This window comes from Oreochromis aureus, linkage group 18 (genome assembly GCF_013358895.1).
Source record: "Oreochromis aureus strain Israel breed Guangdong linkage group 18, ZZ_aureus, whole genome shotgun sequence".
Taxonomy (NCBI): Eukaryota; Metazoa; Chordata; class Actinopteri; order Cichliformes; family Cichlidae; genus Oreochromis; species Oreochromis aureus.
Window position 1 is genome coordinate 21,016,034 of NC_052959.1, and position 26,377 is coordinate 21,042,410.

General features: G+C 38.9%; 2 protein-coding genes across 3 annotated transcripts; one reads left to right on the forward strand and one right to left on the reverse strand.

The window, feature by feature from the left end:
• Nucleotides 1–3,070: 3,070 nt before the first annotated feature.
• On the forward strand, nt 3,071–11,757 carry tcea1 (transcription elongation factor A (SII), 1). The gene is made up of 10 exons (XM_031757235.2): nt 3,071–3,312; nt 5,974–6,036; nt 6,122–6,227; nt 8,342–8,444; nt 8,791–8,939; nt 9,044–9,100; nt 9,687–9,841; nt 9,993–10,139; nt 10,307–10,378; nt 11,327–11,757. The coding sequence occupies exons 1-10, from the start codon at nt 3,238–3,240 to the stop codon at nt 11,333–11,335; spliced, it is 936 nt and encodes a 311-aa protein (XP_031613095.1). The 5' UTR covers nt 3,071–3,237; the 3' UTR covers nt 11,336–11,757.
• Nucleotides 11,758–15,306: 3,549 nt separating this feature from the next.
• rgs20 (regulator of G protein signaling 20) lies at nt 15,307–25,387 on the reverse strand. Of its 2 annotated transcripts, none has more exons than XM_039602706.1 (5): nt 25,132–25,387; nt 18,160–18,326; nt 16,696–16,770; nt 16,363–16,597; nt 15,307–15,688 (listed from the first exon to the last, which is right to left on the reverse strand). In XM_039602706.1, the coding sequence occupies exons 1-5, from the start codon at nt 25,318–25,320 to the stop codon at nt 15,500–15,502; spliced, it is 855 nt and encodes a 284-aa protein (XP_039458640.1). In that variant the 5' UTR covers nt 25,321–25,387; the 3' UTR covers nt 15,307–15,499. The 2 variants fall into 2 exon arrangements, with proteins under 2 accessions (XP_039458640.1, XP_039458641.1); XM_039602707.1 differs by lacking the exon at nt 25,132–25,387 and adding an exon at nt 19,981–20,053.
• Nucleotides 25,388–26,377: the final 990 nt, after the last annotated feature.

Genomic DNA, 26,377 nt, shown 5'->3' on the forward strand with positions numbered 1-26,377 from the left:
GCCCATAAACTAGATCAGACAACCCATTTGTAACACATTAAAATGACTGACTGGATAAGCAAACATGTCGATAGATGAAACAAACAAAATCTTACCGGATAGTTCACATTTTACCCTAATAGTAACAGCTAAAAGAACAGAAAGCGTGTATCTGTTGCTCCTCCGAGCGCTGGTCAAAGCCTCTCAGCAGCGTTCGAGGGCTATTTTAGGACGTGCAACATCATGGCCAATTTGCCTAATCTTTGCTCACACTTAATCAGCACATAAGGCAGCAAAAAAGCAAAAACACGCAGGGAGTGTACCACAGAGGACTAGAAAAGAATGCTTTTATTTGTAAGGACGTAAATAAATTATTATGTTCTTGTATTTTTTGAGAAAGTGTGGTATATACATGTATATATTTTTCGAATAGCTTATTTTGTATTATTTCCAGTAGGAAATCTCCATTTACAATACAGAAATGATCTAATTGGCCATATTTACCGGCGATAAGGTTTTCTCAGCCTTATTGGCCATAAATACCTCATCTCTCCTTTTCCTTATTTGCACTTAAAGACAAAGTAATAAATATTGGGTGACTCAGAGAAGGGTCTAGTAAGTACCAAAATAAGAAATAAATGAAGAAGATGGTGGTGAAAGTCCATGAAAGTATACCTGTTTTCCAGTTCAAATGATATTAGTAAGTGTTTGCCTCTTCCAACAGATACCACAGGTGGCTTGGACTATTTCTAATTTGCAAGCAGTCTGTCTAATCAGATTTGAGAGGTCTTCGCCTAATAGGGATTAGGTTAAAGATTTTGCGCACTGCTGACAGCGTGAGGTAGAATAAAGTCTTTAGAGAGCACTTTTACCTCACAGCAGGTATTGAAAATCCACCATCAGGACATATGATGCATCAGTATTTGGAGTTCATGCAGTTCGTGTAGCAGGGCTTTAGTAAATAAACAAGAAAGTGGGGAAATCTGTAGCATTGTATCTACACTTGGATGGGGCAATTCATCCAAATGCATGTTGTGGATTTTGAATTTTGGCCGTTTGGAGAGTAGCTAATGTTCGAGCACATACATCAGGAGTCGAGAGCTGTGTCACTGTACTACAGTTCCCATACGGTATGTCAATTCCTAACTGGCCCCGACTGAATAAAAGGCATTCATATCTCCTGCTAATGTGTACCATCCTAGAAGATGGTGACAGTGGGGGTGAAGAAAGGACCTGTGTAAGTCGCCAGGATTAATCCATTACATTTTTTGTGTAAATAAATGTAAATAAGTATAATTATTTTTCCTTACCTCATTTCTCTTGCAAACTACATGGCTCTTAGCACTAACTTTAGCATTTTAACCTCTCTTTGCTATATACTCTACATTGTATGTACTGTAGCTACCAGTGTATTGCACTTTCTCTGTTAAATTATTCAAAGTGTTTGCAGTGTTTGCCTAACCTTCAGTCATTAGGTGGTAATGTCACATGCTGGTATCTTTGGATTACTAAGATCCAAATTAGCAAGTCAGTCGTGTCACAGTGTAAGATCAACAGTCTGCCATCACTGTGGCCTGGATTGTGGTCCTCAAAGGTTACAAGTTTGAACCACACAACAGTTGTGCCTTCTTCAAAAGCCCGAGTCCAACTAATAATTCCTTCAGAAAAACAGGGGCTCTTTCATGAACTTTTAATTACACTCAGTAATACATTATTAACCACTGCTTGGGGCAAATCTAATAGATATTGTATATTTTAACCGCTTGACAAGATGTCAGCATCTGTGTTTTCACATGAACTTAAACTCCCAAACCCCAGCTTACAATGAAGCCATGACACCACCACTCTGCATGTCCACTTAGTCCAGCAAACTGTGACATTTTTTTTTATACCTCTGCAGTGGTGACAGATGTGGCCAAAGGTCTTCATAATGTCAGGGTGCCTGTCTGTCTGTCACATTATCCTGTAAATTATTTATTTCAGTCCTTTCCTAACTTTTAAATAAAATATTCCTCATATTGTATCCTATCCCTTGAAGGAATTTGTACAAACACATACTTAAGGACTTAAGGATGAACAAGCTGGATCTTTCTGATTTTTTTGTCTGCTTTTTTTATGCCAAATGTCAAATTCACCTGGTTTCACACATATGTCTAATAGGATAACATCATTACATTTTATATCCAAAAGGTCAGAGGCCAACTTTCTTTTCTGATCTATTAGAATGAGCTTTGTTGACCAAATATGAACACATGCAATCAGTCAGTAAACTTACACACTGGTAAAGCAGGGCAGTGAAACTGAAAAATATGAAGTCCAGTTAAAAATATAGCCTAGGTGGGCTCCACAATAGCTCTACAATAGATGTCCAGGGTGTGCCTTGCCTCCTGGACAATGGCAGCTGTCTTGTTTAACTTTAGTTTTTTAGCTTGAACTGAGTTTCTGATGCCAGTAATATACAGTAATATATATGTCAGTAACATATTATTATTATTATTATTATTATTATTATTATTATTATTATTATTATTAGTAGTAGTAGTATTATTAGTATTATTGGGGGAAAAAAACAATTTAACTAATTTAAACTGAGCTAAAACTATAAACATTTTTACACAATAAAAACTAAACTGAAACGAGCAAACCTGCTCTGGGAACTGAATGAGGTGAACTGCCTCAAAAACAAAACATCGAAACAAACAGAAAACAAACAAAAAAAACAAAACAAAACTAGAACTAACTAGAAAATACAAAACGATTACAACTTATGTATTGTGTAAGTTCTGGACGGTAACCTGTTATGTGACTGTTTATGTGAAAACATAAAGCAGGAGTGTTTAGGCTGTTGGTCAAGTTGGATTGTCTCCAATTGTGAACCTAGATCCGGGTGGCACTTTGGCGCTATCTAACAACAGGTCGCCATGCTGATTAAAAAAAGATCCAGGCTTTGTACGAAGATAAAAATGGCAGATGTTATAAAATATAGTTTTATCTCGGTTTTCGGAAAGTCTCTTCTTTGATTAAATTGACTAGGTGATAGCTGTTCTGGGATTTCAGGCTTCCAGAAGGTTGCGTCTCGATTGAGTTCCCTTGAGCTCATCGTGAATCTACTAGTCAGGTCTGCTGCGGTCGGTGTGCGGTCCCGGTCCGCCGACTAGCCGTCACTGCTGCTGCTTTCTGTTCAGTGGCGTGGTCTTTGTGGCAAATTTAGTTTCTGGTTTGCTTCTAATTCATTTGGACTTTACCAGCTCGGTCACCATGGGCAAAAAGGAAGAAGAGGAGGTCATCAGAATTGCGAAGAAGATCGATAAAATGGCGCAGAAGAAAAACGGGGTAAGACGTGTGTGAGGGAATGAATGCCGATCTGACTGATGGTGTAGCTAACATGAGCGCTAACTTGAAGATCCAGTCAGGATCGGGCTCGACGTATGCTAAATAACCCCAAAGTTGTCAACAAAAATTCTGCACTGTTGTGTTGTTCAGCTGACGATGGTTTACCGGTCCTTGCCCTCAGCAATTAGCTCCAAAGCTAACCTACCTGTTGTTATGACTAATGGGTTAGCCGCTAATTAGCTCCCTTGCGAGTCTGTTTATGTGAATGGGAGGTTTCTATGTTGCTAGGACTTAGCCACGTAGCATCCTACTAACCGCTGTCAGCTTTATGGCCTCGCAAGGCAATAATAAAATTCTAGATCTGGTCACTTTTAGCTAATTTAATGACTGAATATCAAATCGTTAAACAAATTAGAGTGATATTGTTCTGTTATCCTTCGGTTTAGGTTTCATTTTGGGGTTTGTTGGGGGAGGTTTCTTAGTAGCTAATTGGCTAACTGTTAGCTACCAAGCTGCCGCTCCTGTAGTCCAAGCATCCTTGCATAAACATAAACAAAGCTGCAGCTAATGATTATCCGTTAATCTGCTGATTATTTCCTCGATTAATAAACGGAACCTTAAAGTGTAAAAGATAATGTAATCAAAAGACTGTAGCAGTCCAATATACAATCTAGAATCCGTCAAAAAATGAAAGTCGGGAGATTGTAAGAGATTACCATCATAGTGTAAGGAAAGAGTTAGCTTCATAGTTTCAAGTCAATTGTGAAGTGATACTCCGCACAGAGCTTATAAATAGGAGCCTAAACGTCAGATAATATAGACAGATTACGTGTACGATGCCCAGCGTACATGATCACTGAAAATATCTTAAAATTACCCTATCCTGAAGTATAATTACACTAATCCAACGGCACATGAAAATAGTATGATTTTTCTTGTGCTGAATTAAAATTTAGAGGGGTGGTCTATTATTAAAAATGCCTACTATACAGAGTTTCTCCTCAAGAGCTGTTTTTCTTGTGTGTTGTGTGTGCAAAAGGAAGTGTATATTGGGATAAGCTCATATAGTCTGTCATTGAGTTCAAATACTACATTTTATGTTAAACGGGAATTTGGAAAAATGTGAGATTCAGTAAACTTCAGAAGTTTATACCCATAAAAAAGGTTTTGACCTTGGATCAATTTGTAGCTTGTATAACTTTCTTTTGTAAAATCTGTTATTTCTCAAAATAAGTAGGATAACATCAAATAAAATTAAAATGTCTTTGACCAATAACCCAACACATTTACATGATTTTGTTAATAGCAATTTGTCACTATGACTACTAAAATTTAGAGTGTGAAACCTCCAAAATTTTGTTAAAGCTTACCCTGTTCATAACCCTACTGTTTTCTGGATACACGCATGTTCTACATATTTTTGGTTTCTGTTTGAGTAAAATACCATAAAATTAGTTTTTCTACTATTTAACAATAACATATCTCATTTGTTATGCAAAGAAAATAGATTTCCATTAAGATTTATTATTATTATTATTATTATTATTATTATTATTGTTATTATTGTTATCATTATTATTATTCTGTTTTTTCCCAGTTGACTGAGAAACCAATTGTACATTTTTCTATCTGCTTAATATAAATACTTCAGTCTTAAATCCAAAATATGACACACCCCCCTTCACTTTGCTTTTGTTTGTTTAAATGGTAAATGGACAGTGTTCCTCTGGTGTTACTTGTAGTAATAATAATAAAGGCAATCTGTTGCACATGCTTCGATGAGATAACTCTAGCAGAGCTGGAGATCCAGCTACAGTCTTCGTTTAGCAAATGTCCTGCTCTGTCTCCTGCCTACCACATTTAACACATTTAATTTCAAAGACACATGAGGGGTAGTGCCCAAAGTCTGACCTGCACAGGCCAATCTGCTCAGTGTCTTCCTCAGTCAAACCAGTTACCACAATTGCTGCAGAAGCACCAAAATAATGTTAACTGAATAATTAACTTTGCACTGCAATTAGTCATATAGGTGGATATGTTTTTCATTAATGTACCTTATATTTAAATGGTATCAGAAGAATTTAGCCAATGGGGCACAGTGGCTTTACTTGGCAGGCCTGGACCTCCGATGATGTGACCCAGAAGATAAACACTGGTCACAATCACCAGGATGTGTCATCTTACTTTCTAAAAGCAGACAAGGCTGAAAGGCCAGTATCAGTTGTTTAGACTGTTGTATCTAAGAATTCCTAAATTATGTATAATCTGGAGTAGATTGAATTCAAAGAAGCTGCCGGTTTGAACAACATTTGTCTTTTAACTAGTCTTTTAACTAAAAGTGGCCAAAAGGTGTTTACAAATTTTTGCTCTTGGTGTTTGTGCCAGATGTGCAAATGTATCAGCAGTAACATGTGTATAGATCCTGTCATATTACTGAGACAGTGCAGAGTGATTAATGAGCTGCCATTAGCACAAGCTTCCATAACATAGCAGGATGTTCGAAGCACCACATTTTCCTTTTTTGTTTTACTATGTTTTCTTGTGGCTAAACACAGCTCTGGTCTTACTCATGTTGATGATAGAGCTGAGTAATCAGTTTAGAGCAAAAGAAAAAAAAGTGTGTTGTGGTCTAAATGATCATCCTTCCTTTTTATTCTGCAGGCTGGAGCTTTGGATCTCTTGAAGGAGCTGCGCAGTATCCCCATGACTCTGGAGCTGCTGCAGGTATCTTGGTCATGTGTTCTCTGGCTTTGTCCTGGACACAGGCAGCGCGAAACCCAGATGCTCTGACACAATGTCTTTTCCACAGTCTACCAGAATCGGGATGTCCGTTAATGCCATCCGTAAACAAAGCACAGATGAGGAGGTTACATCTCTTGCAAAATCCTTGATCAAGTCATGGAAGAAGCTTTTGGGTAATTATTATTTTTGTCTTATGTTTACTTCAGGCTGTGCAAAATTGCTTCTATAATGTACTTGGAGATATCTTTTGCATGTCTAAAGCTGTTAGGCATGCTTGTTTCAACGCCTATCGATCTTCATGAAACCGAGCCAATTTTGAATTTTTTCCCCCTTATTTTACTGTAACACATTGCACTCTGCCGGGTACACCAGCTGTCAAAAATGTCCTCTTGTTCTTTTTATAAATTGCTGACACCAATTCTCAACCCACGGAGTTGTGAGTAAGTGAGCTGTTCAGCAGCACAAACAAATGAACAGCAGCCAGCAGTTTGAGTGAAGATTTGAGTAAAGACAAGCATCAGCCAGAGAAGATTAGAGAGAAGAGATGTTTTTATTGAGGTGTAAAATAGACATAATACTTATTCTTTTTCTAAATGCCTAAAGAGTTTGTGGTTTGTAAAGTGAAATCAATACCGCTGCAGGGGATTAAATGTGTCTTTTCTATTATAATTGGATTTATACATAAATCTGGATTTCTCTTTGAGTTTCACTGTTGTTTGTTTATTATCCGTTTAGAATGTCATAATGATTATTGATACTTATGCCACTCATATTTACAGTCTATTTCCCAGCCTTATGTTTACGCTTTAAGGGAAATTACAAAGTAATATTAATTTTGTTTAATCTGGCTTGATTCCTCCATCCTTATTGCATACCTTTGCTCTTGCTCAGCTTAAGGCCCTTTCCCATCGGATGCGGCATGCGCATCGCTGTGCACTGCAACCCATTCATTTCTATTGTGTGTGCCGTGCAATAACAGTTTCCGGCTGCAAAAACCAAGGCACGCCAGTACTTGCACATGCCATGGTCAAAGTTTGACTGCAGCGCGCCGTGATGTTTCTATTGGTTGTGTGAACGACCAGTAGAAATGAAGCCTACTGCTGCGCCAGTTCAACCACACGACACAACCACACAAATTTTGGGTTCTTTGCTGTAGTTAGCGGTGAATGCAGCCCATGCTGCGTCCGATGTGAAAGGCCCCTTATGTTTTATGGCTGGCTGCATTTGTGGTCAAGGGCATGAATGTGATGGTAATTTGGGGCTTTTAGTGAGTTCTTTGAACTTTTCTTTTTCTTATTTCTTTTTAATGAGAAAAATCAAAAACAAACAAAACAAAAAAAACCCCAAGAATTGTGTGTAAAAGTTTGAATTTATTTTGGATTTTCTTTCATCCACATAGGGTCAAAACACATAGGGTCAAATACAGCCTCAAATATATACATACACTTAAATCTTCTAAAACATGCTGAAGCTTCTGCAATGTCTTTTTAATTTGAAAAGGCCTATAGTGATCATGATTGATTGGACACTCATAACTACAACTGGTAGTGTGTCTTTGCCAGCATAAAAAGGATTTGTTTTACAGGACTCGTCAGACTCTGCAATACTCAAAACAAACTCCAAGGAATTCAGTGAAGATATAAGAAGGAGATTTGTAGATTTACTCAAGCTGGGAAAGTCTCCTCTAAACAACAACAGGTTCTAAGAGTTTCAGTTCAAATAATTTTATGAAAGTACAATTTATTCAAATACCACTTTGCCAAGGTCTGGAAATACACTCAAACTGTGACCCTCAGATGAGAGGCAATTTGTTAGGATGTAAAAGAACAACTCAAGAACCACCAAGCCTCAAGCATGCCTTGGAAACTGCTGGAAACACCAGTGTGTTCACTCCAAAGTGAAGCAAGTTTTACATCTCCGTGGACTGAGAACGTGAAAACAAAGAAAGAAGCAACTGCTCAAGCAAGCATCGTGGTGGTGGCATTATGCTCTGGGGCATAATGCCACAGTAGCTGTCAGTGCTACTGTTACATTGCACAAAGTTGATGGCATAATTATGAAGCAGAACTGCCTCCAAAATTTGCAACTTTACCCCAAATCAACAGCTTTATGGTTGAAACCTGGACACAGTTGGGTGTTCCATCAGGACAGTGAACCCAAAAACACATAACAACTGGTTTTTGGGATGGATAAAGCAGGCTAACATTAAGCTCCTGGAATGGCCTTCCCTTCACCTCTCACTTCCTTGATTCTGATGCCTTCTTAATTCTTCTCACTCATTCTCCAGATGAGCCAGGAGCTGGAGATAAAGCTTCAGAGGAGAAGAGGAAAGAACAATCAACGCCTGTCGTCTCTCCTTCACAAGGAAGCCCAGAGGCAAAAGAAGAAAGGTAATAAGGAAAACTTTTTTTTTCCCTAATGCACGCTTTTAGCAATGCTCTCCATTTTAGTGTTCACCTGGAATACATCTTTCATACTTAGGAGTTGGAGAAGATATAAACCAAGCCTCAGCTAAGCTAGTGTACTCATAGTTCAAGCCTTGAGCCTGGATAAATGGGAGAGTTGCCTCAGGAAGGGCATCTGGTGTAAAGTCAGCATCAAATCAGACATGCAGATCCATCCACTGTGGTGACTCCTTGGGAAACAAGTTAGGAGCTGAAAGCACCAACTATATCTACTGCTTCTTAGTGTGTTTTGCTTCCTAACTGATTATGACACTTCTTATTGGTCCTATAGCAGCTCCAGCAGCAATTCCAGCAGCAAGAGTGAACCCAGTGAAGTTGCTTCCAACACATTAATCAACACCTTTCCTCGTGCCCCGAGCACCTCTGACTCCATCAGGATTAAGTGCAGAGAGATGCTAGCAAGCGCTCTGCAGACTGGAGGTAATCTGAAACTTTAATATGACAAACTTTCCACTGCACTTATCTGTAATTGTGTTTGCTTACTCTTTGTTTTTGTCCACTGCCTGATGCTTTTTCCTTTACAGATGATTATATCGCTATTGGTGCTGATTGTGACGAACTTGGAGCACAGATTGAAGAATATATCCTTTACGTTATAATAATGTATACTTTATTGATCCCCGTGGGGAAATTACTCTCTCTGCATTTGACCCATTCAAGCAGTGGGCAGCCACTGCTTCACTGAGTCGGAGGACGGTACCTTGCTCAGGGGTACCTCAGGGTAGCCGTTCAGTGGATTAGAACCCCCGACCTTCCAATTATGGGGGTGACCACGCTACCTACTGAGCTATGCCTGCCCTCTTATTGAACTCTTTAGAAGCAGAGTTTTGTTATTTCATGATGTTCTGGATATTGCTACTGTCTTCTCAGTGTCTGTTGTGTATTTTGGTGCTGGTGATATAAATGAGCACATTGTGCCTTTCATCTTTTGAATCACTTGTTTTGTCTGAACACTAGCACCCTTTAATTATAGCGTGTTACACAAATAAAGAGACATTGGAGAACCTAAAACAAAGAACGGTAGGCATGCTTGATAAATGACTACATTAACCATTCTAATAATCGACTAGAAGCATCAGCACTAATCCACCTGAAAGGCCGGGGATTTCTTTTTGTTATTATTATATAAATTCATTGGTAAAGTTGAATTCTTTGACCTGCAATTACGCATCTTTCAAGAGTTTAAGAACACAGACATGAAATATAAGAACCGCGTGAGGAGCCGAATCTCAAATCTGAAGGATATGAAGAACCCAAATTTAAGGAGGACCGTGCTGTGCGGGAGCGTAACCCCTGAGCGGATGGCTAAGATGACCGCAGAGGTGTGTGAGCTGTTGATGGCGCAATCTCAAGAGACAGACAGTGCCCTTAGTAATTGTCATTTATTATATATTTCGCTCTCTCGTGACAGCAGATTTGGTTTACTTAAACACTTATTGGCACTTTTTCTTTCTTATTTTTCCCTCGCTGTAGGAAATGGCCAGTGATGAGCTGAAGGAAATGAGGAAGAATTTGACCAAAGAGGCTGTCAGGGACCACCAGATGGCCACCACTGGGGGCACTCAGACTGATCTGTTCACCTGCGGCAAATGCAAGGGAAAGAGCTGCACCTACACACAGGTATGGATATGCAGGCTGCCTATAGAGGTCTTTGTGGAGGTTGTAGTTATTTAATTTGTTCAGAAAATGTGAAATCTGATAAAGCCATGTATATTGGTAATGATAGAGCATACGCTGATTTAGTAGTCTGATTTTAAGTGACCTTCTTTTTCCGTTTTCTTTCCCAGGTTCAAACTCGCAGTGCTGATGAGCCAATGACCACGTTTGTCTTCTGCAATGAATGCGGAAATAGATGGAAGGTATGTGCCCTAATGCAGGTTTTGTTGAGTCAGTCTTGGAATGCATTAGCCTGTAGACTTCCATCATCCATCAGACTTAAACTTCAGCGATAGAAGTTTAGATAGCGCACTAAGCTTGTCTACAGCAGAGATGTACCAGTTGTGGAACCATTCAAATGGTTAAAGATACAGTTTGGCAGATGCCTAAAAAATATTTTATTTGTTTTGTTCCATCTTTTGGGTCACAGAAACAGAGTAGCTGTCTTTTGGTGTTAAATTAGCAAAAACATTTATTTACAAATTTACACTTTTAACCCTCAGTCCTGCATATGTTATTAGTGTAATACAGGTTTGGGGTATATTAGAAATTAAGTCTTCCCAAGTTCTTGGTCTCAAATTATATTGATATTTTTCCTTTAAAAGAAAGGGGATGAAAGATATTTTATTATGTTAGCCAGTTAGAAATGATTAAAGAAACCATTTATCTGTTTGTCAGGTACCTTTAGAAAAATGGCTAACTGATGCCACATTCAGGCTCATGTTGATTAAAATCTAAAAGGGCCTGTTTGTAGAGGTCAGACCCTCAGCCGACCATCCATGGGAGTAGATTTTCCATGACTGCGGGGTCTGCAACAACCGCACTTGCTCGATGTGTACGTTAATTGAATGTGTGATACTGACACAGTGCACACATATCTGGTGTGTGTAAAGCTGTTGTTGCTTTTATTGCAATTTGTTCCTCTAAATGTATGCGTATGGTGCCCTCTGCTCTATTTATCTATTTATTCATTTATTTTTTAAATAAACAAATGCCATGACCAAGAAGAAGACTCATGACTCTGCCTTCTACCTACTTGGTTGTAACTTGAAGATCAGTGTTGCAAAAACAAAAAATCCTATCCTATCCCATGATTTTTTTATTTTTTTATTTGATCATTTTTATTATTATAATTCTTTTTTTTGTCCTAGTTCTGCTGAATCTGCGGGCATCATCCACGGCACTCCAACAAGTAGCAAAATTCCTGGACCAGATTCTGTCTATCTGCAACAGATTGGGGCTTTCTATTCTGTGGTACATGGTACACAACATGCCATACAAAGATGCCACTGCGGTTACTGTTTAAGTAAATATCTTGTTAATAGATTGAGCTCATTGTCGGTTCCCTCAATGCCTTCCCCTAAAAATTCTTTTACTATCGTTATTAGTTGTTTCTCACCGTCAGATATATGCGATGGATCTTATCTCATGCTCTTTTATCTGCATTTTTTATATGTAGTTTTAACACTTTGGACAATGTTGTTTTGCTTCCCCCTCACAACATTGCATTGTTTTATTTAATTTCCCAATAAAGTGTAATCCATTTGATTAAAAAGAGCTGCTTTTCATTAGCTGTCTTTTATGATGGGTTTTCAGTCTCTTCTGGTTATTTAAATCTTTAAAATTATACTAAGCAGGTCGGATCTGAGAGAACAAACATCTTCTGTGTGTGTGCGCGCGTGTGTGTGTTTGTGCGTGTTACAGAGTATACATTTGTAATTGATGGAATATTCATCACATCAAAGCGAATGCTGATGTATGCATATTAATCCATCCAGGGACAGGATAATATCGTTGGCTGGAGCAGGGAAGATGCACCAATTGTTTTCTGCTTCCTCCAGGATTTTTTTTTTTTTTTTTTTTTTTTTGAAATAGCCAGGTGCAACCACTTTATGTTGATGGGCTGTTCTGCTGCTTCACCACCACCACACAAACTGAACAGTAATACAAGATTAAGATTTTTTTTTTATTATTCATTGAAAAGGGCTAAAACTGAGGAAGGCCTGGTGGTAGACATTACACTTCTCTGTATGTTTTATCTCACCTTCTTATTTATTTTTTAATTGAACCTTTGTTGAAACATTTTTTATTGTGAATTCAATGGCCATTTTTATGAAAGAAGCTCCCTGTATAAAATTCAGACACAGCAAAATATTCCTATATAGTTACAATTAAAATTTAGACAGTGAATTTTAAATCAAACTGTCAATGTGTGAGTTAAGTAGAATTTATCCTATTTATTTAATTAAATTGGTTTAACAGAGTGTTGCATATTTGTACCTGTCAAACTGTGTTACCTTTGTACCTAAAGATAGAATTTAAAATTGGTTCTATGCTAGGTTGTCTGTTATGTGTAGACACAACAACACAACACTGGTTCATCTCTTGCTTTTATGTTTCACAGATAAGGGTTAAGTGGCTTGACAAACAAACAAAACAAAAACTAAAAAGATAGTAAAAAGCAGCTAATTCTCAAAGAGAAACTTTAAAAGACCTTCAGGGAAAAAATAAAAATAATAATAATAAAAAAATAATATATAATAATAATAATAATAATAATATAATATAATATAATATAATATAATATAATAATAATAATATAATAATAAAATAGATATATATATTATACAGTCTGAAGGAAAATATAAAGAAATTAGATACGGCTCAAGACTTTTGCACAGTGCTGTGAAAGAGTAAACTTTTCAAAGTTTATAAAGCATTTCAAAATAGTGTGGTACACGAGTAACTACATATTGCTACAATCCTCTGTGCACTTAAGATAAACTGTTTTTGCCAAAAGCTCTCACCAAGTTTAATCCTAATTGACATGTTGTGCTCATGTGAATATTACCGTTTATTTCAGGGAGTTCACAGAATTCATTACTTTTGATTTTAAATGTTCTTAATTAGGATTTCACCTGATCGGTGTTATTTTTAAAAGAAATGTCTCCCAACAGAATCATGAATTTAAAATGCTCAAACTTACACAGGGGCAGATGTACTGAAAGAATTCTTCCATTCCTATCAGTGAACTAACTGAGTTGGTTGAATTTGCTGTTAGGACATTATTAAAGTCGTTTCCTGACACATTTTACTAATATTGGTGTCATGCGGTTTGCTGATTAAATCATTCCAGAGTCAGTAAAATTATTGTGCTTTATTTTATCTTAATCGAAATGCCCACAAGTCATTATTTTCTCGGAGAGTAGCAGAAAAAAAAAAATAAAATCAACCATTTACTGTAAACATTCACATTATTTGTATTTTTTTTAAAAATGTATTCTTCAGTAAACTCAGCGCAAAATAACACATTTCATATAGTAAACAGAAAAGAAAGAAACATTTATAGGCATCACTCCAAACCACTGGCTTAGATTGTGTTTTGAGGTTGATCCGCGCGGTGAACCCATCAGCTCAGATTGCACGCAGGTTGGTAAGAAGTTCAGATCAACCGGCCCGTCCACCGATCTTTGTTTGACATGTGCTGTCGTCAGCCTCTGCCCTACCAAAGTGAACTGATGTAGTCACGACTAAGAAATCAAGACAAAACACGTAATAATTTGGCCAATGAAAGGGACAATTTCCAGTAAACTGACTTCACGCTCCAGTAACCACGCTTATGGCAAGCGCTTGAAAGCAACCGTTGCCCATGAGAAAGATGTCGTAAAACTGAATGTCAAGGCACTTCCCCATGTGAGGATCTTGTCTTTGAGTGACACGTTTGTGAGGCAACAAAGTAATTCAACTAAAACTATTAGAGTACATAAAAGTATTAAACACTTGGCAACTCCAATTTTACTCAGTGAAACACTCTCGATAAAACATATGAGCACAGTTTACATGGTAGCTTTGGTGTTGCTGCTAACCTGGCCTGAAACCTACTGTCACTGATAATCATATGTCAAATTATATATCATAGACGAGCTATGTTTCTTAAATAGTGATTTTTTTGTTTTTTTGGAATTTCAGAGTATATTCCAGAAGGTTCCCTAGAAATGACTTGGAATAAAGTCTAATTAGCCCGAGAAGAAGGTCAAATAAATACGAGCAAATATTTAAGCGGAAATTGAGAATGAAAAGCTTTACATTTAAAATTTGAGAACATCATAAATCTTCTTACTCTCAGCGTGAAAACAGAATCCATTCCAGCTGTTTAGGTCTTACAACAATATGAATTCATATTTATTTGGGTTTAAATGATGGAATAATTTTCCTTATATTTAGTCTCAAATTAGAGTATCTTCAAGGAAACCTTCTGGAACATTATTAGGAAATTACAGACCTATAACACAGAGCCATATACTCTTTAAAAATAACATTATTTAAATTTTTTTGACAGCTTAGTAGAGTTTGGTCCATCACAGGACTTAAATATGATTTGTACTTGTTTTTCTGTATTGTTTGTATACATCAATAAATAAAAAATACTTCATCTGGTAAATAGAATTACTTATGTCACACTTGTAAAACTATAATAAACCTATGAGGTGTGCAGTGAGTAACACTTGAATTCAAATAAACATCTTAGACAGGCAATCGTTTGTGGTTAAGCTCAAGTAACAAAAGTTAAAACACCCTTCCATCATTGATTTAAGTTTCTTAAGGAAACGAATTGCACGCCGTGACAAGAGCTGTTGTCACTTTCTGTTACTTCACTGATCACCACGCTTACAGTATTTCTCAATCACGCACAGGTTCTACATGAACTGGAGTTGCCAAGTCGCTGTCACAGGTACTGAAGTGTGAGGTTACGTGACCAAACGGGGTGAAACCAAGGTAAAATCAGTACAGTACCCCACAAAGCTGCCTGCAAGTAGAGCTAACGTGTAGCCTTTGACTTGAGCTTTGATTTTTGTACGCAGTAAATAGAACCAGGCGTTTCCACATAAAATACCCACAATTCCATTTTTACTATTTACAAACTCATAAATATATAGTCTACAGTAGGAATCATTTTCCCCCCAAACGATCATACAAAAAACAACAGACCATAAAAAACTCTGAACACAAATAAAATAGATTATTTCTATCAAAAGAAAGAAAAAGAAAAACAAAAGAATTAAAATGTATTCATATTCCTTTGGAGTGTTTTGCTTTGTTGATCTGTAGCAGTACTTGTGATGTCAAGCCCTCGGGAGATTTTAAGACCTGAGTGTCTTCAGTCAGGTGCAGATCACAATAGCGCTGAGATCCCTGGGAGGGGACAGGCCCGAGGCCTGATTCATGTAATCCTACACTGAACATACAAAGAAAAAAATTTAAAAAAGGGGGTAAGGACTGGGAGAGGGGTAAAGAGAGTTAAAAGATCACAGGTTATCACCACCCTAAGATTCAGGGGACTGCTCTGACAGGGTGTTGAGCAGGTTTTTGTAGGCTGGGGAGTTCATGTAGCGGGGATACGAGTCTCTTTGCATTAGTGTGTAGATCTGCAGCTGGGCATCGTCGAAGGTGTGCGATGTGGGCTCCAGCATGTTCCTGTTAATCGTCTCGCGCACACGGGAGTCGAGGCTCACCTGGGAGTCGAGAGAATAGCCCATTAGGGAAGAACAGCGTGTGCTCTTTTGGTGCGACAAAAACTTGAGAAATGTTACTGTTTGCTTCACGACTGAAAATTTGATAACAATCTGAAAGCTAATAGACTGTATAGAAAAGATGGACCAGGGCTCTGTGCAGTCACTCACTGAAGCCTCCAGTGGAGCCTTTTGGCTGTCACCATCTAGCAGGCTTATTCAAGGCATGGATCACACCAGTAAAACCAAGGAGACTTTACAATCACACAGTAGTGGCTTATTGTTCTGTATTCTCTGTATTGATATTTTTCCCCAGTGAGACCAAAATGAACCTGTTCCATCTAAACTAGTGATTAAGAGTGGAAGTGCATTAAGAAAGTGTCCAAACAGAAAGAAAGAAATAGGGCTACATCCATCTTTTATATACAGTTTTTGAACTGGTTAACTTAGCTTTGCACAAAGACTGGAGTCAAGGGGAAATGGCTAACCTTTGTCGAACGCTAACAGTTTATATCACTAGATGTTTAAAGCTCACTATGTAAGGAGTGTGCTGCTGTTTCTAGATGTTTCTAGACACAGCAGCACACTCCCCGCACCCTCACACTCACACATACTTTCAGTATTTGTTCGAACAGGTCGCTAAATTTTGTAAAACAATGAAATCAAACCTCTCTGACCTCTTTAGGTGATAGAATGGAGATGTAGTCTTCGTAGATGACCCGAGCCTTCTCCTCTATCATACTCTTATTGGTCTCTTTCCTGAACTCCTCACAGGCTAGCCAGAAAAGCATGTTCTCCTCGCTGAACTCAGTGCGAAGAAACTGTCGAAAAGAGTTTCTCCCCGCTGGACAGCACATCAGCTTGTCAAACGACTGCCCCCATGAGCGCACCTCCTCCAACGTGGGCTTAGGACTGTGCAGAATAAGCGAGAGAATGCCTTTAGCCAAGAGGATGCATTTAACTACAAAAAAAAAATCAAAACACATTTTTGTACAGTGATATAAGCTGACCAGTCTTCACAGTCTGTGGTCCCTTCCTTGACGTCATAAGATGCCTTTCGGTTCCTATCATCTCGATCTTCATTCCTAATGGTAACACAGACATATAAACATACTTGGTGTGCGAAATAAGAATTTTATACCATTACAGTTACTATGAATACATTTAGCTTTCCTCCATTTTATTTGCAGGTGTGCTTACAAAGGAGCTCTTTATTAGTATATTTATTAATCATACAAATACATCAATAATTTATATGAAGTGTAAGTTAAATGTAGTACAATATATTCGACCTTTAAAGTCATGCACAAGTCCGCGCAGAGTGAATGTGTGTATGAAATCAAGTAATGATTATTTCTACTGTGTATGGCACGTCATAATGTGTCTTCTAGGCCAAAGTGTGTATTCATGTAGCTTGATTTACTTAACCAACAGCCGTAATCACAAACATGTAAAGTTAACTATAATGAGAAGAAGCTGAGACCAATAATTGTCATTTTTGCTTGAAAACCAACTTTGTAATTTGCTGTATGCACTCTCTCTGTATGTACGCATTTAACCACCGTTTTTTAAATCGTGTGAGTGTGCTCGATGTTATATGGCCGCACTGATATCTTTGGACATGAAGCATTGCAACTGCTTTCCAAGTACTGGACGCTTCATGGGCAGCAACTAAATAGTGTCATGATAAATGATTGACAGATGAGCTCCCTCCTAGCCTCCTACAACGGCACAAACACCAAGCGGAAACTGACTGGACAAACGCCTCTCGTGGGCTGTCCACTCCTGGGTTTTAAATCAAAGCCAGCATGGCGGTGCTTTTGCAAACTGTCTCTTATATAATGAAAATAGTTCACTTAATGGTGTTTCCAAATAGGGGTGCAGATTTATCTCAGTGGGTTAAGCAGGAGACACGTATGGTGTAAGACTAATGCAGAAGACCTGGGTTTGAATCCACCCTGAGGCCACTGTCCTTTTCTTCACTGTCCTATCAGAGAAAGGTTAAAAAGCCTCACAAAAAAAAGTTTGTTTCCCCCCAAAAATATTTGAGGTTCAGTTGTAAGTTTAAAAGTTTCTTGCAACTTTAGCCATATGTCAGCATCGTTTAAATATGCTCTCTGTACTGTACTCAATTACAGAAAATTACAGAGTCAAATATATATTTGCCAACTACTTTGATTTTTACTCCAACTCTAAATTTCCAGTAACACTACAGAAATCAAGACAATTAATGGGCTTATTAAAACTGTGACAGTGTGCCTAGCAGATGCACTCCCTGCATGATCTTTAGTTCATTGTAGTCACGGTGCTGCTAGACACAGATTCGCAAAAAAAAGAAAAAATGTCAAGCCCATGAAACACAAGCTGAATCCTGCGGTTAAGACACGGTAGCTGAGAGTGTCCTGCCTTGTGTGCAATAATGTCGGCCATGTTTGTGCCACAATCGGTGATTTCTCGGTTGGGGAAACACCTACCAGGAACAGCTACAGCAGCAACACCAGCAGAAGCAACATGCATTCGAGCCCCGTGGGTTAGCCTGGCCCGGCTGGTCCTGCTGGGCCGGTGCAGTTCCCCCCGCTGCCGACTCCTGCTGCACCGACATCTGCCTCTTTCGCATCTCCATCCGCTCTGATCCCATGGGCTATAGACAGAGGGGAGGGGAGAGGGAGGCGCTGAGTTCAGACTGTTCATGTCAGAAATAGTATTCAACAGAGATTTTGTCTTGTAAGAAAAATCTCTTGGCCTGCAATGCATTCATGTGATACAAATCAGTCCCAGGGTAACAAGGGTAGTAAGGGCATCACTGGGTGTTCTGACAGTAGAGCTGATGATAGTGTGAAATCCTGATCATGAGCCTATTTTTTCCCTAGTACTTTCACCAGGACAGATTCATCAAATTTATCTAGATTTGCCTCACAGGTTGACACCAATCTGTTTCTTAGATGGGCTGCTGATGCTTTCTGGTCGAAGCATGTGCCAGCATCCCCAGAGGTCTCACTGCAAAGGAATGCTGTTTTGAGGAAACAAGTATGGAGTAACACTTTGCTGATTTTGTTTCGCCTGCTGCCAAATATGCACCCGCCAAGAACATTTCAGTCTTTCTAATCTCAAACTGGCTGTGTGCTCCCTCACACTCTCCAAAAAAGAGAGAGAGTGGATTTTAGACCATAGGTTCGATATCTGTAATCCAAAATGTAAAATATCCCATTTGTGAAAGCCTTGTTGTAAAAGCACCGCATTAAAAGATTTACAATGCTCACTGAATCCAAGTGGAGCAATAAATTAAATACTCTTGCAAATATTGAAAATGTTTGCCTTTTTTCAGGGGGAGTGAGGAGGGATTTGTAGTTGACAAGCTCAGATTGTCATGAACCTCTGGGCTACATTTATCATGTACATGAGTAATTACTCTGACTATAGGTCTAGTGTATTCATCAGAATCCCCTTGGTGTGTAGGCCTATAGACTACAGACAGGCTATGCTCACAGAATGACTTCTTGTCTGATTTTAACAAATGTGTCATCACCAGGTCAGGCACTGCCAAATCCTGTCAGATCATTTATGTAACAAAGCTGTCGGCATCATCCGGCCACTACCTGACACAAGAAACGATGCTTAAAAAAATGTCTAGAGATTTGGTCCACGGGTGGCGGGGAGGGCTGAAGGCGCAGCTTGCAAATCTATAACCGCAGCATCGCTCTATCACATCCTTTCAGAGAATACAATACCGTTTGGTCATTTCTAAAATGGATCCGTGGTCTCACTCAGATTCGGAGCTGGCTTCAGCTGCAGATTTCGTGCGCCTTGCCGAATGGCATATTTTACGCGTTAGGTGTTCGGGTACTTCAAAGCTGACACTATTGCAGTAGGCTATGCTTCGACTCAACAGCCATAGACGATGAAATGGGGGGGAGGAGGAGGTGGGGGGGTGGTCGTATCAATTCAGAGAATAAATCATGATAACGCCAAATAAACCGCTGTTCTCCTTCACAGCGGCATAAACGTGGACGACACTGAGGTTTAATGGCTCCTGAGCGATTTCACAGCAGAAACCATTGCATTAGCAAGTCGCGAATCATATCAATGGAAAGTGCCACCATGAAGAACCGTAGAGCTTCATCGCCCTGGACAACCACCGAAAAGACACTGCCTAGACCCGTTAAAAGCCCGCTGTACAGCTAGATAGTGACATGCCATTAAAGAAAAAAGAAAAAAAAACACCGGGTAACGGCCTCAAACGCTCCGCTCACAACATGTCAGTGCAATGATACATCGCTTTTTCTACCAGTACTTACAATTTCACCATGTATGCACAGCGAGAAGAGGTAATTCTTTGCCTTGATTACATCCGATGGCACATAAGGCTTTTTTCCCCCCCGACCGGCTGCTTCAAGTCAGTACGCATGCGTCCTCTCTCAAGCTCGTAGTAGACCGACGAAGAGCATAAAACCCTACAGTATGGCACAGGTTTGCTGAGCAGGTACTGAGACTCCAGTAAGAGACCATTATAGGAATAACTGCGTGAGGCAAGTTTATTAGAAACTCGTACCAGGTATATAAATAATAAATTAATAAAACATCCTAAAACTTAACGCTACTGCTATTAAAAAAAATCTCAACATTTTTAACAAGAATACCTGGAAAAAAACACTTTTTAGTCGGGGTGACTGCGCCAGTGAGGCTTTGCTTGAAGTCGCTGTCTGTGGTGCTGAAACCTTCAGCGGCTAATGAAGTGCACCACTGCTTTCAGCTAAACCCTGCAGGAGGATGCCATGACTTTGCCAACTAATGTTAAATCATTTGTGAAGTTTAGTGTGACATTACGTCGTGAGAGAAACCCTGGAGCTCATATTTCAACGCATGGATGCGCCATGCACAAATTCAGATGCATACGGTATGTTTTATCCGCTCACAGGAAATATATTTGTTTAAACGCTTTAAAGGCTTAACCAGAAACAGGGGAGGGATGACGAAACTATATATTTGAATTCTGTTGCAGTACTTTTACCTCTAAATCCTTTCAACGTGAATTGTCTCTTTTGGATATAAGTGAAATCCTAGGCTTCTATTTCCTCCTCTATCCTCCCCCCTAATTTCCTTCCCTTTACAGAGTATTATCTATCAGACTTACATGTTTAAATCCACAGCACAGGCCTGCGACCCGTGTTATTGTAAAAGACAACACTGCCACCTGGAGGTTGACTGAGCTACGGCACTAACATGATGTGCTTCGTGCATCTACAACATAGGAAGACACCATATTCTGCTGACTTAAAGTGTGCCCATGGATTTCAACATGGAAAGCTTTTTGGAGTGTTATGAGCTCTCGCTTGGTTTTCCCTGATCATTTTACACATCTGCACAGGTATTACAGTGTATAATTGTGCAGTACAATATATTTTCATTCATCTTCAGTGTGATCCATTATATGCCATTAATGACACTTTTGCTTTGACTATAGGCCATGTATTGCTTTTTTACTATCACCAGGTGGCACTCTGCCCACAATACCTGTCTTTTCTGCAGAACTAAAGCGTAACACACCCAGTTTATTCCTCTTAATTTACACCAGAGCTTTTGTGTGGTGTGTTTTGGGGCCATGTTGCCAGTCAAGATGCCTCCTGGTGCCCTAAAAAATAATCTCACCAATTCCACACTGGAATAAGAAGTGGTACAAAATGTGAGTGTGGAGACTCCATGGAGAACTGTTCTTACACTTTCTGCAAAAACCCAGTACTGTTCTATGACACTGCCAGTGGCTCCACTTGGGAAACAGGCATTCATCTGTTCTGTTATTTTATCAAAAAAGGGGGCAAAGAGTGAATTTGTTTCCTGCTCACATTATTTACTTTGTGACTGAGCTCAACCGGGGTGCACTTAGAGCACTGACACGTCTTTATTACCCCCGAGATGTTATCATGTGACTTTCTCCACAGCACTTCATTTAACACCTCCCCTTGTGTTCATGTTAGACCCACAGATAGCCCTGTGAGGTTGACACATGCACATACACACAAGCAATAAATGATACTTATGTGGGTGTATACTTTAACGCACACACACTTCCTCAGATGGCACAAGGCCGAGCAGAAGTGGGAGTTTGCCTGAACACACAAGGTCACAAAGGAGAATAGGACGACAGAGCTGTGTGATGAGATAAATAGAATCTTTCTGTGGGTGATTAAAGGGATTCAAGTCATTTTGTGGGTTAAAGGGAGACAGAATGAACTTTAGATTTGATTACCGGAGCTCAATATGCAGGTAGGTTCTGGAGATGGTCTATGGTTACCAACTTAAACACTTCAAGAGATCATGCATGGTATCTGTGAGAAGCTGTTCAATCAAATCAATCAATCAAACATAATTTTATCTCTCTTTGAATCTCACTTGCCATTTTTGTTTTTTTGTTTTTTTGTAATGAATTGTTCTGTTCCCCTGAAGTGTGTTGATCAAATTGCTGTTTGCACTCTAAATGTCAGACTCAGTTTAATCATGCCTAATCAGTTTTGCTAATTATTGTAACTGAGTCACAGATTCATCACTTCTTTTGCTTTTAAATTTAACATCACTTTATCTACGTAACTTGGGGGAGATGGGTCGCTTCACAGAGGGATCCAGTTCAGCACAATTATTTAGAGGCAAATTTGTTTCAGGATAATTTAAACATTTTAGTACTTTGCAGGACAAATAATTTTGTAGCTTTGTGCACAGCAACATCCTGTAATACTGGATCCGCTTTCTTAAATGTCATGAAAATTTTGTGTGTAATTTTGAGTTTTACAGTCCATTCAGAGCCTATGCTGATCTCTGGAGCTGAGTCGAGTACTAGACATTTCATTTCTCATATGCTAATGTTTAAGTTTATTTCAAAGGTACAATGCACTTTTGCATGACCACTTATGCCCATCATGCAGTTATGCCAGATTTAGCCATGTGGTTATTTTCATCTGCAGGTGTTGGCAGGTGGCATTTACACACAATAAAATAAAATGCAACGGAATCTATGAATAAACATGAGCCTGAAGCAGATGACTGACAAAAAAACCTATAACCATACAACATATCAAACAAATGTCAAAAAACAAGTATAAAATTCACAAACAAAAGCACATGAACACGATTACAAAATCATAGATCATTAGTAAAGCAGTGATTTTTTTTTTTGATTATCCAATAACTACCATTTGTGGAAAACCTTGGGAGATACTGTGGGCCTTTGTTCTGTCGGTAGAGTTTTTCAGGTATGTGTGCTGCCTGTTATGAAAAAGCCAACTGCAGAAAAGCACTGAAAAGCATTTTAAAATGCATTCTCGTCTACATGGATGTTCTGAATTTTGTTTAAAGAACTTATTTTTCACTAATATGGGGATAGTGTGCATCTTCATAGAGGGGAGTTCACCATGGGACAACATAATATTAAATAACTGTAACATAAATAAAAATAATACACTGGGAGGGAACTTGTTTAAGCATTAGTGTATAGAATATGTATGTCTATTCCCAATGCCAGAAAGTAAGCGCAGGCTTGGCTTCTCCATTTTAATTTGATTTTACATCTTTGTTCATTTGCGTTAATGTGAACGCTTATTCTTTCTTGTATTGAGAATCAATTCTGTTGCCTTGCTCCATGCACACTGTCTGTTGCATCTCTGCCGAACCTGGAGGAGGAATGGAAGGCCCTTTTCATTCTCTCTCTTTGAATTGAAGTGTCTAAGGACACAGTGTGATCTGTGCTGTGTACCAGTAGCTCAGTTTGACTCAAGAAAGTTAGTGAACACAGAAAGCATCATTCTCTGCTTGAGTCCGCCAGCAGTCACAAAATGGAAAGAGGTCTCATTGGACCTCTTTCCAGTCTGACCTCTTTGAAATAAAGGTTAAGAGCTCTGGCCTTTTCCGGACATGGCAATTATAATTTTTGTAATTCTGTATGAACTTTGTCTCTTTGCAATTGGAGCATAATTAAACAATCACTTGTAAATGAATGAAATTTCTTTCACAGTTGGTTTTGAAAAAAGCTGTCTGAATATGATAAAGTGATACTAAGATAACAACGGGCCAAGCCATTTTTAGAAAATAAGTATGCATGTGCCAAAGGTGAAGTTCATTATCCAAAACAAATCAAATAAACTGCATAGTCGATCATTTTAGTAGCCTGATATTAAAAGCTGCACATGAATGATCATCACTGTGGCAGACTGTGCATAGACTCAGTAGACACAGAGTTATTCTGATGTCGTCAGGGTGTCCTGGCGATCTAAAGGTTTCACCCTGCGCTTCAGTGTCCACAGTTTGAAATCAGATTGAGACGTTTGCTGCATCTCGGTGACAGACTGACAACTCCCCGATTTTTAAGTTAGTTATCTGCATCTGCTAGGGCAAGATAACTCTTTACTTGCGCTCATCAGTATATGTTAACAGAAAATGTGTAACCCCAGTGCTTTACCATGAGAAGGGTTTTTATGGCTTTCTAAGTTTGATGTTAACATCCACAAGTTTCAATAAACTGTGTGCAGTCACGTTTCATGTCTGTGAGTTTAGTCTAGCTTGGGTTGATATTGTTACACATATTAACTGAAAATCAACAAGCCGTGTTCCTGCACCAAGATACCTGACTGCAGAATAACTTTCTTTGATAACCTGAACCGACTCCTCTCTCATTATGGAAACAGCTCCCTTGTCCTCACAGTTCTCTTACAATCCCTTCCCCACTGTGAATAGCAACACGACTCTCCTTACTACAGAAAGCCATCGGAAATCTTTGTTTATCCATTTACCGAGAATGATTCTGTTGCCAGACTCCAAGCAAAATCACATTGTAAGCCTGTGAGTGCATCCACAACACTCTGATTCGGTCATTACTTATTAAATATCGCACTGAGATGTTAATGCAGGTTGTCAGCCATTTTTTTCTCTGTGACTGATCATGTGATTTTGTTTTTAGATTTCTAATGACTTGTATCACACTATTTCAAGGCACGCTATCTTTTAATCTTCTTAAGCCCCGTTCAAACAGGAAGTGCTTCCCTGAATAGAAGTTTGGCGTGAAGCAAAAAAAGCTGATGATGCTACAAGACCAATCTGGTTGCCGTAACAACAAAAGATAGCATGAAGGATGTCTCATTTGCTGGGGATTACAATAGTCAACAGTAGTATTCTGTTAATTTTTAGATATCTTGTGTTGATTATTGGCGCTGTATTGCATAAGAACCATACTGCTAAGAATGTTGAAAATTCTGTAAAATATATTCTGAGGAAAATGTATTAAATTGTTATAGAGTTTTAGGTTTACTTAATTAGATAGAGACTGCATGAGTTCCATGAAAATTAGCTCCAAAGGAAATAGTAGTAGTAGAATTAGTATTAGTGCTATATATAACAATAAATAACAATTTAAAAAAGCAATAGAAAAAAACAAACAAAAAAAAACAAAAACTACACATCCATACCTCAAGGCACACCATCTCCTGCTCTTCTCGGTCTGGGTCATTATAGTTGACTGGGTACCCCGCACCATGCCGGCAGGCCCGGACCAGTCCCCGTATCCGCTGCCACATCAGGGCCCTAGTGCGTTTGATCCCCCGCAGTGTAGACGTGGGCCTGATCTCCCACTGCCTCACCGCTCTAGCATATGGCATGCTCCGACCATGAGGCCTCACTCGCCACGTGAGGCTCAAGTCTCTTTGAGATCATAAGAAATCCACACTTTTCACTCCTTTCCTCTCTATGTTGTCCCGGCGTCCGTTCTGTAGCACATCGCGACAGAGAGAGCGAGAGGTGGGGAAAAGCATGAGCGACCCTGACGAAGAGAACAGTGTTTACAAGGGAGAGGGCAGAAGGGGATTAGGACAATGTCCCCAGTGGATGCAATCCTGATTCCTCTGTGCTTTAGTGCGTCTCACCAGCTTAGGCCAGATTAAGCCTGGAGGTCTTAGTGTCTGAGTTAGATGGACAGTGAAGGGACTAATGACAGACCTGGAATCATTTGTGATTGTAAATGTTGAATTCTATTCCAATGGAAACAATGAAAAAGGTTAAATGGACCTTGTAGAAGAAACATTTGGCAAGAATAAGTCTAACACTATTAAAATGCACACACACAATCAGCTGGCGACATGGGTGCCAGCCGCTTTTTATTAGAGGTTTTACTGAGGAGATTCTGATGTGTCATACTTGTGTGCTTATTACAGACATGCATGGATCAACGCTGATCTAATGTCTTTGGTGTGAGCTCTCATCTGACTTTAGTGCTCTGTCATCCACACAAATCCACAAAGTTCAAACACATCAACAGCAAAGCTGATTGTGATTGATTGGCTGGTGTCTTCTCATTTTCAATCCTCTGGAATATTTTAAATGTTACAGTCTATAATGATAAATTCTACTTTCTTGTGTTAATATTTAAGCTTTTAACTTTGTCTTGGTTGTGTTTATTAGATTTCATTAGTCAACTGAAATGTAATAAATGCAACCACGACAAAGTATTGTAAAGTGACTAGGGTATAAATTATTTACGAGCCACCAATTTCCACCATATGCCTGAATTATTTAGATAGGCAGATATAGAGCATCTTCTTGATATGTTAATACTTTGAATAAATGAGCATATTGATGTAAAAGAGCTCCTGCTGTAATTGCATTTAAATACTGTGTTTCAAAAGGATGGCAGCACTTTCAATCTTTTTCTTCAGTAAT

What these genes read in the sequence shown, in the direction of transcription:
- rgs20 (XM_039602706.1), bottom strand. Translation starts at nt 25,320, where the DNA reads ATGCCATATGCTAGAGCGGTGAGGCAGTGGGAGATCAGGCCCACGTCT. An exon ending in AGGAGATGGTGTGCCTTGAG is followed by an intron (nt 18,327 to 25,131) that starts GTATGGATGTGT and finishes CTCTGTCTATAG; the next exon opens with CCCATGGGATCAGAGCGGAT. An exon ending in CCATTCTATCACCTAAAGAG is followed by an intron (nt 15,689 to 16,362) that starts GTCAGAGAGGTT and finishes CTCGACTCCCAG; the next exon opens with GTGAGCCTCGACTCCCGTGT.
- tcea1 (XM_031757235.2), top strand. Translation starts at nt 3,238, where the DNA reads ATGGGCAAAAAGGAAGAAGAGGAGGTCATCAGAATTGCGAAGAAGATC. An exon ending in TGGCGCAGAAGAAAAACGGG is followed by an intron (nt 3,313 to 5,973) that starts GTAAGACGTGTG and finishes TTTATTCTGCAG; the next exon opens with GCTGGAGCTTTGGATCTCTT. An exon ending in CCAGAGGCAAAAGAAGAAAG is followed by an intron (nt 8,445 to 8,790) that starts GTAATAAGGAAA and finishes TTGGTCCTATAG; the next exon opens with CAGCTCCAGCAGCAATTCCA.